The sequence below is a fragment of the Trichoplax adhaerens genome, genomic scaffold (assembly GCF_000150275.1).
Source record: "Trichoplax adhaerens TRIADscaffold_22 genomic scaffold, whole genome shotgun sequence".
Taxonomy (NCBI): domain Eukaryota; kingdom Metazoa; phylum Placozoa; class Uniplacotomia; order Trichoplacea; family Trichoplacidae; genus Trichoplax; species Trichoplax adhaerens.
The window spans coordinates 695694-712289 of NW_002060963.1; the positions used below are offsets into that span (position 1 = coordinate 695694).

General features: G+C 30.8%; 1 protein-coding gene across 1 annotated transcript; it reads left to right on the top strand.

Moving 5' to 3' along the window:
* Nucleotides 1-1760: 1760 nt before the first annotated feature.
* TRIADDRAFT_61274 (uncharacterized protein) lies at nt 1761-15059 on the top strand (the record flags this gene model as incomplete). Its single annotated transcript, XM_002117182.1, has 25 exons — nt 1761-1800; nt 1859-1965; nt 3574-3777; nt 3941-4074; nt 4651-5026; nt 5509-5553; nt 6241-6432; nt 7116-7209; nt 7475-7538; nt 7878-8112; nt 9313-9429; nt 9638-9768; nt 9938-10010; nt 10106-10290; nt 10441-10582; nt 10671-10714; nt 10889-10949; nt 11059-11235; nt 11314-11364; nt 12141-12261; nt 12354-12448; nt 12602-12661; nt 13002-13180; nt 14582-14684; nt 14880-15059. The coding sequence occupies 25 exons, from the start codon at nt 1761-1763 to the stop codon at nt 15057-15059; spliced, it is 3210 nt and encodes a 1069-aa protein (XP_002117218.1).
* Between the last annotated feature and the right edge of the window lie 1537 nt (nt 15060-16596).

A 16596-nucleotide genomic window follows, 5' to 3' on the forward strand; every position in this document is an offset into this window, starting at 1 on the left:
AGCTATCAACATTGATGTCGCAATGATCAAATTAGGCAATGATGGAAGGATAGTGTGATTATTTCGTAACGTAAATCTGCGGGTAGATATAACTGGGTAATATATAAACGCAATCAGTTGAAAGCTGATAACTTTTATAGTTGTAGCCGACACAACATGATACTCTCGATGAAAGCAGTCACTGCATTTTATAGATGAAGTAATATTACAAAATTCTCATAAAGATTATTGAAACTCTACCTGAATTTCCTTACTGTTGAAGTGACCATCATTACAGGCAATAACTTACAAAAGTGTTTTCGGTGGCAAATAGCACAAAGTAAATAAGAGGCAATCTCTGATGATTCCCTAATTGCTTATTGATGCTAAACGCAGTAAAGTAAATGTTTATAGACTGATCATTATGGCAATAAAGTTATGTAATTATAGATCGAAATCAGTTTTATACATCCATCTTTTATATATCCGTTGCCAATCACTTCCGGTTTACAGTTAGAAATACAACGTGTGAAAATCACATTCCATACACTATTGCAGTGATCTACAACGACGATGGTAGCGAGCAACATTATCCATTGCCGAATAGTCAAATTTTGCAATAGCATATACCTGGCAAGCTATGCCTGGCGGATTAATTAGTCATCGCAGCATGCACTTTAAAGCGTTGCACCCTCTACATTATATGACTTAACATCGCAATTAGTAACAAAAGACAATTAAGTCAAAGAAATCAACGGACTGAATAAATAAATAATAGAGTAACTTTGCCATCAAATACAGTTCCATTTACTCCTCGCTGCACAGTAATAAGCCAAAAACAAACTATCAGAAGGTAGTTTTAGTCTATAGGGTCGTGATGACCTTTCCCATAACAGTATACTTTACGCTCGATTAAGTAGCGGATTGAAAAGTGATGGATCTGATTTAAGGGAGTATGGCTAAACTCTATTTGACTACGGAAGGGAAAATACTATGCTAAAGGAGGATAAAACAATGCGCAAGCATTTTAATGTAAATCTTTTCTGGCAATAATCCTTCAGTTATAGTAGGGCATCATGTTATTATTATAAAGACAATAAATAATCAATATCATTGTTTGCACATATTGTCAATAATAGAAAAAAAATGGGAAAAGGTGAAGAAAAGTGCTATACTTAATAGTATTTGAGTTTGTAATAATATCATAGATTCCATCGTAATTAGACTTAATCGGCCCACTAACTGATCATTGTCAAATCATTTCAGAAGCGACATTTCTCCTTGAATGTAATTTTCAAATTTTACTCTAAAATCTCATTGGTAAAGCTCATTTTTTTCTTTACATATTTTAATTAATTCGATGTAGAGACATAAGTAACGTCCAATTGTTTGCTAGCATTGTTTATTCTCCAGGATTCTCTTATTCATTTTTCTTTTGCCTCGATAATCTTTAAGTTAGCGTGTATAAATGAGCGTACATTAAGACAATCGCAAAGGCACTTGATATTTTGGGATTGGATGTAAAGAATTCCATGACTGCATGTCTGAAATTGCTAAGGTAAAAACTACCTGTTGAACATTAGGATTAAGAAAATGTTATAGCTTTGTCGTCGTAATTTACTTCTATTAAGATCACAGACCGTTCATATCATAACATTTAATGGAAGAGCTAGAATATTTTGTCATAAATTACGTGGATTACAATCATTAAAATGACGCAACGATTATCGTATCATGCTAATGTGAATAATATCATCCAGTGTAGATATTAAGATGGCGAAATGAAGATAAAACTAATTGTCTTTGCTCACCAAGCACTTGGTTTTTGAATTTAAAGCTCAAGCTTAGCGAGAATAATTTAATTCTTTTCTTCCTACAGAAATTAAACGCGAAAAAATTCTGATGGACGGTCAAATGACGACGATTTCATTACCCGGAAAAGGGAAAGATGAAATAATTGAAGCAACCAAGGGTATCAGTAGTAAGGTACGGATAGCTTAGGAAGCTTAATATGAGCTATAAGGGTAAAAGAAATTAACTAAAACTAATGACTAGAACGAGAATACTCTTTTTTGCCTGCAGAATGAATCATAGTAGTCCTTTAATAATCCTACCGTTGAATTGCCTTCTGGCAAATTCTATAGAATTATTTAAACATAGCTAAGGCTGAATTGTAATGTAGGATAAGGTTTTCATTTTTTCCTCCAATATATTATGACAATTTCTATTAATAAATCCCTCAGGAATGAATTACTTTCAAAACCACTACGGACTATTTAAGAATTCTACTTCACGTTCATTTCGATAGTACTACCAAGAAATATGTGATAGCCCTTTTAAAAGGACATATATTAGGGTAGCCATAGATCAGAAATATATGGTATCTAGAAATTAAAATTAGATCAATACGCGTATGATAATTTCTATTAATAAATCCCATTGGAAAAAATTATCTTCAAAACGATGATAGAGTATTAAGCCCAAATAGAAAATTATCTACCGCTATTTTGCTTTACCGAATTGTAAATATAGTTAGTAAAGAATATTGAGTTTACTTCATTCTAGAATTCCCAATAAATACAACAAATTGCATGTACAATTCAAAACCAGTGATTTATTGTCTCAATTAACGAATTATTTTTGCTCATAAAATATCTTTAAAACTTTTGTAATCATTAAACAGCGCTAAGCCGTACTTATATCAACGAAGTTATTTCACAGTGTTGCCGAGCTACGGTAAAACTTAATAAAATTTCTGTAAGGAAGTGATAGGCATATCCGTTCTCCCACCATACACGTGATTTAACGCATTAGTAGGTAATTAAGGATGTGCCGTATTGTCCAATAATTTTCTTTCCAGAAGATTCTCATCAAACTTTACGATTACTGAACAAAGTTATGTTCTGGTAATGCCCTTCTAGTTGCTTTATTTAAACCCTACGCAATTTACTGTGAGTAAATTTGTTTAGTAGACAACTTGCTTCCAAAAGTGCCTTTTCGAAAACTTATCGACTATCGTACCTCACAAGGCTTGAATTTCACAAATCAGCAAGAATGAGATAAATTTGGATGAAAATATATTGTCATCTACGGAATCTGTTCAAATTGAAGCATAGCAAAACTCTAACCTATGGGCTATTTCCTGTTTGGTCAAAATATAACGTTACAATATGATATTATGCATTTGATTATCATTTTCATATGAAATAGGATTAAAAAAAATTTTTGAATTTCTTCCCCAGAACAGTAAACACGATTCGATATTTCTATACGTTATTATGAAATAATGATAACTACGTGCATTAACCGAATCGTTTCTTCGTCTCTTATAGTTATGTCGGAATGAAAACAGTTCAGCTAATTATCCTTTTGTGGTAGTACTATTATAGCTACTTTTTAACGTAGTTTTTTTATCATCTCAATATACAAAGTTACCGTAGTCATGATAATATTTCAATGATAATATAATCATACATTAGGTCGATGGATCAACGAGATCCTGAAAAGAATTACCGAATTACATATATCATCATAAACCGTGTAATACATAATTGTTACTTAGCTTTCTCTGATATGGAGATTACAATATTTTAGCGACAAGCTGAACTATGTTCCAAATATTGTGAGATGAAGCCAATATCCTCAGACCATTTCGCATTCGTTCACAATGGATGTATCCTTTCACCTGATGATCAATTAGCGACGGGGAAAGTAGCTTATCGTGCGGAATTTTTCTCATTCGATTTTGATGGACTACTCCGATTTGATCAACAAGCCTTTAACTATGTTTATCAACAAGTAAGTGATATATTTTAACGTATCGAATAACCGTTACTTGGAATATTATGAATCATAAAGCAATGGGTATCTAATCTGTATTTATTTTAAGGCTATTCACTTGCTATAACGTTTGGCTATTATAGTAATTTATTCATTCATTTCTTCATGATTGATATCTTAGTGTTTACAAGATATTGAAGATAAAAATATCAAATTGCAGTGTAATCAAGCCGCTACTTTGTCTGTCTTAACTTGGTTATTAAAAAATTTAGAGAAAGGCCTTGTACTAAACGAAATTAAGGATTTCGATATCAGGTGCGACCACAAATCACAACTACATCGTCTATATTTAAGAATTTTCACCTATAGGTTATAATGTGAATATCTAGTGCAGCGCCAAAATAGGTCATTTTTTTAGGTTAAATTGGAAGATTGTACAGTACTATATTGTATAATCGTCATTCTAGAGACAGGTGCATATAGTGGTTGGCAGGTAAACTTATTCATGTAGTATTAATGCAGCTAACAAGAAATTATAATCCTCATCATAAACTTAAGACATTTCATCACAAAATGCCTGCCGCCTTTACGGAAAGTAAAAAGAAGTACTCTAGACCTTTAACTATTCTTTTTCCATGTGCTAATCTCACTGAATAGTTAACATCATCTAGAGGGTATTCATAGTAGTTATTTTAAATCTTAATAATATATGACTTATTTTATCATTAATACTATAAGCACCGTCTAAAATATACTTATTAATTGTATATTTACGTTGTTTCATCGCAATAATCATACATAATCTCTTAACCTGTAATTAAAAATTAGAAATAATTAATAGATAAAATCGATTGACTATGCGGCTAAATTCCCTTACCTTTTCGATCCCAGATGGAACGATCTAAAACTATTTCGCTGTTGCAAGACTTGCTTATTCCGTCGAATACTTGCAGGACGAAAGAAATCACGTTGTCCAGTTCTAGGACAACTTGTAAAAGAAGGCATTGCAAAGATTGATCATGAAATTATCAATTATTATAACAGAAAAAAAAATCTCTATGCTAGTATGGATAAACAAGAAAAATCAATTAAATCTTCTTTAGTCTCTCCTGAAGAAATTATCTGCCAAGGAGATAATATATCAATACAGACTAGTGAAGATGTATCGACATCTAATTTATCCGTTACTCAAATAGTGCAACATAACATATTAGAATTTCTATTCACACTTAAAGAATTTCAATATAAAGTGTTTTCGGCATTCGAGGTAAGATATTTCTTTCACCTCCATAATACCCAAGATGTAGTATAAGTATTATGCAATCTACAGCATAAAAAGCAGTCAGAGATTAGCTCTGGGTATCGGTCTGCCTTTCTTCTAAATGTTTAAAATATCATCTCAAATAGAAAATGGTATGAAAGCTTTATCAATTATTCTTAATTAAATTGCAGTTAAATTCGCCTTAATTATACAGTTAACCTCATCAGTAATTGATTAGCTAAGAGGTTAATGTCTTCAGTAAATTTTAGCTACAAAATTACATTAGACCCGTTTAAAAATTGAAAATCCTTTGTACTAGTAGCTGCTGATATATATGTTATTAAGTTGATGGTTTAAAATTGACAGTTTCGAATTGTAGATAATTATTTTAAATAACAATTCGTTAACATCCACGATATCAGATCAAATTATAATCATAGACTAGAGAATTATACTAAGCCTTTATAATATATATAAATTCTCACTAGGAGGGAAAGAAAGTGTACGAGATTGCAGTTTCATGTCAAGGCCTCGTAAGTGAACTTATTATTACTATGAACACAGCCACTGTATAAGTAGCAGTAAGCACCCTAGCTATGCCAGTAGAAAGGATACAGAAATTACTACGATTTTCTCTAAATGGCTTTTAACTCTAAATAAAGTCAGGTTTTCGATTTTATTAATTCGGCGCAATAAGAAGTTCCTTCATAACATTGCAATTTAACTATCAGCCTTCATGTCCTTAGTATCATTTTTACGTGTACTGTACGATCAGAATTATCCGAAGGATACTAACAGCATTGTCAGATAAAATAAACTTACCAAATTTTAAAATCTTAAATCTCCGAGTAATATCCTTAGCTAACGAAATTTATACCTTTTTCCATGATTTTTGCGTGAATGATAACGTACCGCACTTGTGAATAATTTGAATCTATAAATAATGTCATCAGACAAACTGAACTTACCTATTTAATATTTCAATAGCGGAATTCTGTGCCAATTTGATAAGTTTCATGACTTGTTTATCATTTTTATTCGTGTAATATTATCCGGATAGTTTGATGGATATTTGTGGTATTTTTAGATAAATCGAATCGATAAAATTTAATACCTTAGCAGCGGCTTCTATAGCTGCGGTGTAAATATTATAATTAACTACTTTATTCAGAAGAGCTATTTATTTGAATTCTTATGCTTCCACAACCATTTTTCTACAGGTATTTAAAATGTCTACCAGCAATAATGAGGAAGAAAAATTATTTTCTATTGAAGATATAATTTCAATCCAAGTCCAGAATCATGTTATTCAAGTTGAAGTCAATCAAATAGATAATTGCAACATTACCAGTTCAATGGACAAATATCTCGAGAAAGAGCTCGGTTATACTGCTTCATATACCTATAAATGGGTAAGTCAATCGTAATTGTAGTAACGTATTCCATTTAATTATTTTACAGAGAATAATTTTCCCAAATAAAACCAACCTACAATAGTTTGCACTTTCCAAAATATCAAGACGCTATCTTTTAGTAGATTCATTACATTGCAATTTCTATATTAGATATTACGCAACAATAGCATGATAATTAATCACATCGTTAACGGCAGTAAAATAATCGCTCTGGATATTACCTCATCCTGTAGCGCTCTACTCTGAATCAGCTTGTATCTACGCAACTTAACTTTCGCTACCTTAAAATTATTTATGGATCTATGATATTTTTAAGGCCTTTCAATTATGTACGTTAGATTGCTGTTATGTAGCATCAATAATGTGCCTTATATACACTTTAAAGTATATTTATATCAATTCATAAATAAAGCAGTATCTTGTTAGTTAGATTTTTAAGGGTATCCGGGAGTGAATCAGATTGTTTCTTAACAATTTCTCGTGGAAAAACAAACTACAGTACATGTTGTGGCATGTTATTTTATGCTAAAATATGTACTAACGTAAGATTTTTCAGCGTTTAATAATATTTTGCTAATTCAATACTATTGTAATAAGTACGATTGCAAGTTTGATGCTTAGTGCTTTATAATAATCGAGATTATAATAGTAAAATCCTTAATACTATTTTTATTTAACAGGCATGTCAGAACGAAATGAAAGCTAAATCTTTCTCAAACGTTCTTAAAGGCTATTACAGATTGTTAGTAAATCGAAACACTAATTTATCAGGAGGTAAAGGGTTTAGAGACTGTAATCTGGAGTATTTTTTAATTATGCCAGATTCACGATAGAAATGTTTATTTTATTTAACAGATGTGAATTCTACATGTTCTGAATATAGATTTGTTGTAAACTATACCTGCTAGTTTATCAGTAATATATATACATCAGTAATAATGCCTGATGAGACCATTAATTTAGGAACATCTAAAATTACCGCCACAAAAGGCAGATTTTGATTAAATAACATTGTAAGCCAGATCATTATCTTTTGCAGGTAAACAAGAAATAGCAGTAGATTTAGAAAATGAGCTAAAAGGTGTTCTTCATGGGCCATTACGGTTAGTAGAGATTTAGATCGCAGTATATAAACAGATTTTAGCGTAGGCTATTTTTTTAGCTATATTCACTTTCAGACGAGCAGGGTAAAAGATAAGCAGCAAGCAGATATACTCATGTAAAGTTCCTTGAATAATATACAGACTTAATATGCTATAAAGTCAGAATATTTAGCTCTAAACTAATCATTAAGAGTCTCCCTCCATAATGTATATCAATCGAAAATATTCGTTTATAGGATTAATCTAGATGCTAAAATTCTACCATTTTGAATAGCTGTTCTAAGAAAGCATTATTAGACCGCGTTAATCAATATCACGCTATTTTTCTATCAATGATAGATGTTCCATTGCATTGGCCACTATTATGTCTGTTCTACCAAATCACGGGTATTATCTAATTCAAAAGGATACAGAATCTTTTGAATTTGTTAATATCATAAATTATCATCAAGAAAAAAACCAGTACCAGAGTTTTAGAATTATGTTAAAGAATATACGAGATGAGAACGACTCAAATTCAAACGAAATTTCACTTCAAGACATCAAAGACTACATAGAAGCAAAATTAAATAAGGTACGTAGCTAAAGGCGTAAATATTAGTTATGTAACTGTATAATAAGTAAACTATTGGCAGTTTGCTCAAATGGCCACCTAATTATAGCCTAATGTTGAATTCTATTGCAAATCTGCTATAATAAAAGACTTTATTCAGATCTTTCGTTCGCAAAATGTGAATTGTTAACCAATGCTTTACTATTTAGAGAGGCTACCTAGGATTTAAAAAGCCAATTGTGGTGAAATCTACAGGTAGATAAATTTCACAAATTCGTAGTTTTCTTTGATCTGATGGAATATATTTGAAATATGAACGTTATGACAAGGAGATATACGAGTTAGTCAGGTGCTGGTTAACGTATTTAAATAATGAATATTTGCAAATTTACCTTTATGATAACTATATGATTTGGATATTTTATAAATTAAGCGAGAACTTTTAGGCCTTAATCATTTAAGTTAGGTTTATCTATATGATGTACATACAGGTGCATGTTACAGGTACTTACAGGTGGATGTTAAGTGATGAAAATTAGATATAAATTTCCATCAGAAGTGATCTATAACAAGTTTTTTAAAGTAGCTCAGTGACTAATCCTGATATTCAAATTAAAGAATTAAGCTATGTAACTAATGATATGAAATTGAATCCTTTCCAAGCTGAGTGCAAGACTTGTATTTCCTATTAGTAACGAATTTTAGTAATGCATTAGTGAAAGAATTAGTATACGAAAAGATATAACTAAATATTAACTAAAAGGCGATATCAGATCAAAATCAGTACTGGCATAAATATATTCGATATAGCTGCTTCAAAACCTACTGTAGATCAATCTTAAGGAATGACAACTTATTACTTGAACATAATTTTGCTAAAATTTGCAAAGTTTCATTTCATATTAACATACCAGTTAATTTTATACATAGTTTAATGTTGTATGGACATAAATACTTTCAGGAAAATTACCTCGATTAGCCACTGTTCATTCGAGAGATGTTACCTTCAGTTATCCATGGACCATAAAAGGCCTATCCGCACACTATAAGCTCGTCAATCCAGTTCATAAGGATTCAAATACTGTAATAAAATATAATATTTATAATAATTACATTGAAACTTTATCCGATATTTAAAATTAATTAATATCATGATATGCTATGTATTCAATAATGTGTTAGTATTTGAGATCTTATATGAACAATTAATTATTTTAAAAGTCTATCGCTCATTCCTATTATGGTATGTGGACCTCATCTGGACTTTATCATATGGCTCCAAATACACCCATTTTAGTTAAAAAAATTAAACACTACCGTTGGCTCAATATCAAAGAGGTAGGATACACATAGTTGTACCTAAGTAATTCTTAATTTATTGACTTAAATATAAGGCTGTTTTAAGATCAGTTTTGAAATCTTTACAATCAATATAGACGTTATACGGGTTTAAGTAAATCTTGTGGCTAAGACAGTTTCAATATCTATAAGCAGAGGGAAAAATGGAATCAGTTAATTACTAAACACTACTATAATTCTTTTTCAGGGTGTATTCACATTAAGTCATCCAAATATACTTACAATGCTTGCACTTGGCGAAGTTTGTGATGATCAAATAACTCTAATATATGAACAACCTTCATTAGGATCACTGGCTGTCTTTCTAAAAGAACACACGTAAGAATTACGAATTAGTTGGCTAATATTAAGTTAACTCGTAGACGGGTTAATTCTAGTAGATTGCTATCGTATTTACATTGTAGAAATTATATTTCAAAATAGTGCCGGATTTTTAGTTCGCAGTCGTTAACTATCGCACAAATTTAAAATCTTTATCATGAAATAGAAATATCCATACAACACGACTCATTGACTATAGTTACCAGATCGCCCTAGCAATGGAATACATTGAATCTAAGGTTTATTACTTGCACCTCGCTATGAAATGTAGGCTACGAGTTTTTCAATTTTGGTAATTTATGATAATTTGGAATTGCTTTGAATATTCAACCAGGGATATGTCCACGGTTGCCTTTGTGCACATAATATTTATATGAAGACAGCTGATCATATTGTTTTAAGTGAAATTGGCCTCCAATATGCGACTCAGAAGGCCAATAAAAAGAGTTCAAACGAGTATATCAACTATATTGATCCCAGAACAGAATATCATTATGATTATCAATATAAAAGCGAATTGTAAGAGACTTTGCGTTATTAAAATGATAAGTTACGGAAGTCTTGTGTTATAAGATTTGCGACAGCCAAACTGATACTTTTTTGTACACGCATGCATGCTACGTCTTAGCAACACTCATTATATCGTGTCTTCCATATTATAATAAATAGTATAGATTGGTGGTCTCCAGAACTACTTACTAGTAGTGATGTGCTCTTTAATCATAAAACTGATGTTTGGAGTTTTGGTATTACAATTTGGCAAGTATTTAATAATGGAAATAGGCCATTCAACAATTTAAATCATGGCATGGTAAGTATGATATTACAAAATATTGCTAACTTGTTCCTATATTCTCATCATTACTTTTGTTTACCATTATTTCTATATTTAATGTTAGAAAATTTCTATGATCAAAGAAGGCATTTGGTTGGATAATACCAAGTATGTATAGACGAGTTATTATTACTACGTAGTAAAATTATTATTTATGCTATTATGGGAAAATTAAACGAAAATTGACGGAGTGAATATTAATAAACTTACACCTATAAAGCTTATCGCAATTTATACTGTAATATGGAACAATTCATTCTTTCACATATCTATGATATATAGATTTCCATCACTTGACATTACCTATTTAATGTTCAAGCAATGCTGCCATTATGATGCAAATGTAAGATGTACTTACACGCTTAGCATTGAATATCTATTAGAAATATTGTGACCATGTCAAAGGATATTATCTACGTTATTTTTATATCTTAACCATTGACTTTCCATAGAGACGACCGAAGTTCCGAAAAATCGTCGAAGAACTGAAACAGATAAAAAAAAATCAAGGCAAGGAGTTTAAACAAATAACAATAACAAGCTTTCCAAATAGTGAAGAAAGCATGGTCATCGATAGTAAAAGACTCGATGATATGTTTACTGAGACAAATTCTAATAAAAGTGATCAGGTAAATGGTAATTTGGTGCTAGAATTTAGAATTAAAAATTCGGTGCTGCCCTCTTTTTAAAGCTACTTCTTAAATTAGGGTAATTATGGCAGAGTTATGCCTTATGATCTCTCAGCAAGTAAACAAGTGGTAAATATTAATATATCATGTCTTCTCATCATCGTCTAATATTATATTTTAAGCCGTAAATCTCATTTATACCAACTGTATGTTTTCACTTTATCAACTCTAAATTGCCAACTATGTACTCTTAAAATCGATAGAACTAGCGACTCAGATCGAGACGTGATATCAGTGCTAACCTTGCATTGATGTACGATATTGTTTTTGAATTATATGCCGTACTTCATAGCAAACGCAAATACTGCACTAGCTGTTCATTAGAAGGATTACATAAAGAATGAGATATTATACTTTCCTTTTCCATTTCTTCATAACATAAAATTAAAATAACCAGCGAGTGCATTACACTAAATCCACGTATAAATGTTATCTAGTATCAATTCTAAAAGATTAGTAATGAGTATTACTTTCTCCTGTTCTAAATACATTTAAGCTTTAAGTACAGCGCTTTGAAACGTACCATAGTTAAATGTAAATTAATAAGTTCATATCTAGCTTTTCACAACGAAATGAAATTAGATCATAAATCCTTAAATTTTAACGGAATGAGTAGATTCTTCACGAATATTTGCACATAAAATACATATCAGAGTTCTAGTGAATTCCCTTGGCATCTGTACTTCTTTAATATACTGTAGATTGAATATTGCCCCTGATCAAATAATTAGTTATTTATAATCATGCTATGTAACATTAAGGTATTCATTTCATGTAACTATTAATTTACATTGCATGTTGTACTGTTGAAGTAAGCTATATTTCAATATTCTAAAATGTCATAGGCAATTAAATGCCATTTGAATAGAAGCGATAAAGGTGGCTTATGTTTATATTCGGAGTACCGTATACTGAAAGATTTAGACTGCCAATTTATTATAAAACCTCTTGGATATGGAGTATTAGGTCAGAGTAACAGATTTAGATCATTCTATATTTATGTACTCTTGAAATTAAAATGATGACTAATGTTGGCCAATGATTTCTAATCGATATAGGTAAACGAAGTTATATGGTCTTGCCCTATTACCCCGCAAAAGATTTGTTTAAGTATCTTCAGAATCGAAATGCCAAAGTTGGCGATTCTTCGTCGGTTAGTGCTTGTATTAGTGTTAATATCGAGTGTAAATATCATCGGACCACACATAGAGGAGCATGATAAATCAGTTTGCACTTGTTTAATATCATCATATTTATTTATTGGTATCTCATCATTAAAGTATATTTATTATTTTCCGATAAAAAGTGTAATGTAGGACAACTGTATAAGTTTGCGAAGCAGATTGCAGATGCCCTGGATTATTTGGTAAGTAGAAGAGCTAGACACTAAGTACTTTTATGTTAGAACTTGATACAATACAGTATGTGCCTAAATTAACTACTGTATTCGCTGCTTCTAAATCAATTGATATCCTGCTAATCAATTTATTACGAACAATTATAAGTTTGAATCTGATACAAATTAAAACATTCTCTAAGTAAGGACTATGTATTTAATCTTAAAATATAATAACTATGCATCTTTAAATCATTGAACAATTTCTTTATTTTTTTAGTTTAATTATAATGATATGTAAAAAATGACGCTTTACATTCACTCATGTAAAAATATTTTATCCTTAATGATGGTAATGACATTTTAATAGCATAATAAATGGATAGTCCATCGCGATATTAGAACTCCTAATATTTTAGTGGATGGTGCTGGGCATGGAGTTAAGTTAGCAGATTTTGGAATAGCTGAGTACGTTACTCCAATGCTCAATAATGGATGTCACCATAAATGTGTGAACCAATTGGCTGGTTTACAGTTGCCGAAATCCAGGTAATATAGAAGTTGAAGTAGTTTAAATATATCTATAAAATTGAATACTCATGTTTCCTGTAGACTGCTTAATAATGTAAGATAAATTAATATATATGACTTTTTGCTATGGCATATGGGTATTCTAGTACTTATCTTAATTAAAATTTTTAAGGTACTTAGATGATACTAATTAAAATTGATCAATTACTTATTTTGACCATTGTAAACGTCTTGTCTGAAATGTACGTGAGAAGTTACCCTCCTGAAGCCGTCACTAAGCGAAATAGGTAAAACAATTGTTGTTCTGGTTACTATAAGATTATAGCTTTCTAAATGCTAATGAATACCATCAAGTATACTTTGCAGTTAATTCTACACTTGATATTACATCAGTAAGAGTTAAAATTGCATATTTTAGTAGTATCTAACGCTTATTCATCTAAGAGTGTAATGCTAATCAACAAAACTAGCATATACGCTTATCTATTCTTAAGTCAAACATCTAATTCGCAGTCAAAATCACATTAATGGACTATTGAGTAACTCTATTAAATTAAATATACGCGTATTTCTGACTGCTTTAAGCGCTTTTTCCAATGGTAAATAATTTTATAATTCTAACTTCACAACAATTACTACTAACACTGCAGTATATAAAAATCATTCTATTCAGTGATGCAGTGCCAAGACATTTTTGGTATATTATACTATTGTAGTGCAGCCTCAAATATAGCTTAGATTACTATTATAAGACTGTACGAGAATAACTTAACTTGTAAGCTAGAGTGTAAGATTGTATAAGAGTCTATTTGTAGAAGATGTTTACAGTACGTATTGTAGCGAATCTATTAAGATGTTTATATAAAGATCTGAGATATACAGTAAATAGATTTGCGCTAAGTATGTTAGTACTGTAAGTATTGTATTGTAATGCTTTAAAATAGATGCGCGAATTATGAATAGATTGCGCGATAGTAAATTTAGATCTGATCTTGCGACTTAATGGGCAAGATAAGATTTGTTACAGTAAAAGCATTCTGTAACTAATCGTATATAAATCGTGAATTTTGCTGTAATAAGTAGATTGTCAGATAGTCAGATAGTCCTTGGTAGTTAGACGAACCTAACTTCTGCAATAAAGTGAAATTTGCAAGAAACTGTAATTCTTGATTTATTGTTTTGAAGATCACTTTATCACAACTATATACGTATATTTGCTTCTAGGCCTTATTAATCGATTCATGTTTAGAATATTAATTCAGTACTTATGTGAAATTGCAATTAATACTCGTAGCAGCTAAATTTTAGATAAATTGCAATGATATTGTGCCTTTTGGTATTCCACAACAAAGGCTTCTGCATCGTCGCTTTGAACTATGTATATCATCAAATGATTTAATTATGGTTCGATAATTTCAGATACGCAGAAACTTGGTATGGATTTCCAGCTGAAGTATGGAGTTTCGGGATCGTTATGTGGGAGATTTTTACGTATGCCGAAATAGCAGCCTCGCGGCTAGCGGTAGGTATTCCAATAAATTCATATATAAAATAGTCTACTTTATATATCTAATAATGAATCGATAAAAATAGTGTTCTATTCTATCCGTTGATTTTTTCTTATTTCAGAATAATGCATTTTTTAAAATGTCCGTTTCGTGTGAAATCTTCATAGTAACATTACTGTTATGCTATTGATCTTTTTGAACCCTTTTAGAATAAGGCTGAAGGAATTTCTGCCGACTTACTTTTAAGCAGAGGACCGAGTAATAATCCTGAGTTCCAGCTGGCTATCAATTTAATACGCGGTTGTTTAAAGGAAAATCCAGACACTCGAATTAATATCCGTCAAATACTATCAAAATTAGATCAGAGATGCAACACAATAATTTATTAGAATATACTTTTCATCATTTCACTACCATAGATGTAATGTACAGCAATTAGTTTCATACCAATGGGAATGTAGGATAGAAAATTTTTACGTTATGATTACAAATCGTCCACGAGTGCCGAAATTGTCAGCAATGCGGCACATAATTTTTCTTAATTACGATACTCACTTCAAAACTCCACTGGTCTTGTATCAAAACCGCTGTCTATTCTATAATATGCAATTTGAAAGAATCAGATTATGATTCTCTTAACATAGCATCTGCATTAAACTTTATTAAAACAGCATATCAGTATAGTTTAAAGCTCATTCTAGTTCTGTTTAAATTAAGATTATATAGTTCATTTTTCACCAATAATAACTATCTAATATCCACATTCTTCATTTTGATTGATTTTTCTTGTGGTTATCATCTATTATCAATTAATTGGCTGTTTGCTAAGTACGATGATGAATTGCAAAGTTCTAGATCGCTAGTATGTTGTGCGTTGGACATATTTTACGTTCGAGCAGGATATATGGCGTATTCTAGTGTCATGCCAAGACAATTTCACCATTTACTACACTATCTTCTAGTGTGTAATATTTGCTAAACATGGTGCCGTGCAAGGTGATCAGATTCTGAATATCCTAAATACCAGTAATGATTTCCACAAAGTCGTTTATGCCAATTCTAGTTTATACTGTACACTATGCGAATGCAGTATTATATTTTTCTTAAATGATATGAGCTCATCATTATAATTCTATACTGTAATAATTTTAAAGTGGCCTCTTGTAAAAATTAGTAGTATCGACAGTATGACTGATATTATACCAATTTGTTGTAGGTACTATGACACGATGGTTTGTTATTGAACCATTTTGTATACCGGTCGTAAATTATGATTGAAATTAAGTAGTGTAATGATTGTAGCTTCTATATACCACAATATTTAAATAGGATGAAAATATTGTTCATTAAAAGGTTAATATTTACGTACGCACGTTGACCTCTAAGTATACGAAGTTAAAACTCTTAGAAATAAAATGTATTAATGATTCATGAATTACCGTAGTTGGTATAATTTAATTTTTTTATTTATAATTTTTTTAATGGTGCTTATGCATATGCTTATTTTTGGAAAGCCTTTAAAATTTCACGAATGTTATCGAGTAACTGTTGTGTAGCTGTCGCAACATAGATTCCATAGAATGATTTATCAAGGAATGCATTTGCATACCGTCATCTATGACGCTTTATATATTTTTAATAGATAATTGCATAGTTTTACAATATTATCGATAAACTGATCATTAATATTTATATCGATTTACCCTAAATTGATTGACTTTTTCAATAAAGTTTAGATTCAGTTATGTCGAAGCGACTAGTGGTGTTCCTGTTTCTCTTGATGATGATAGGAGATCGTCAGTATATAGAGTTGTATTATAGATTAATGTCACGGAGGACAAGCTGACAGTAGACGGATAGTGTGTAGTTGCCTATAATAGTTTAACTTTTCCTCGTTACAAATTTCGTTTTTCAACGATGGGATCT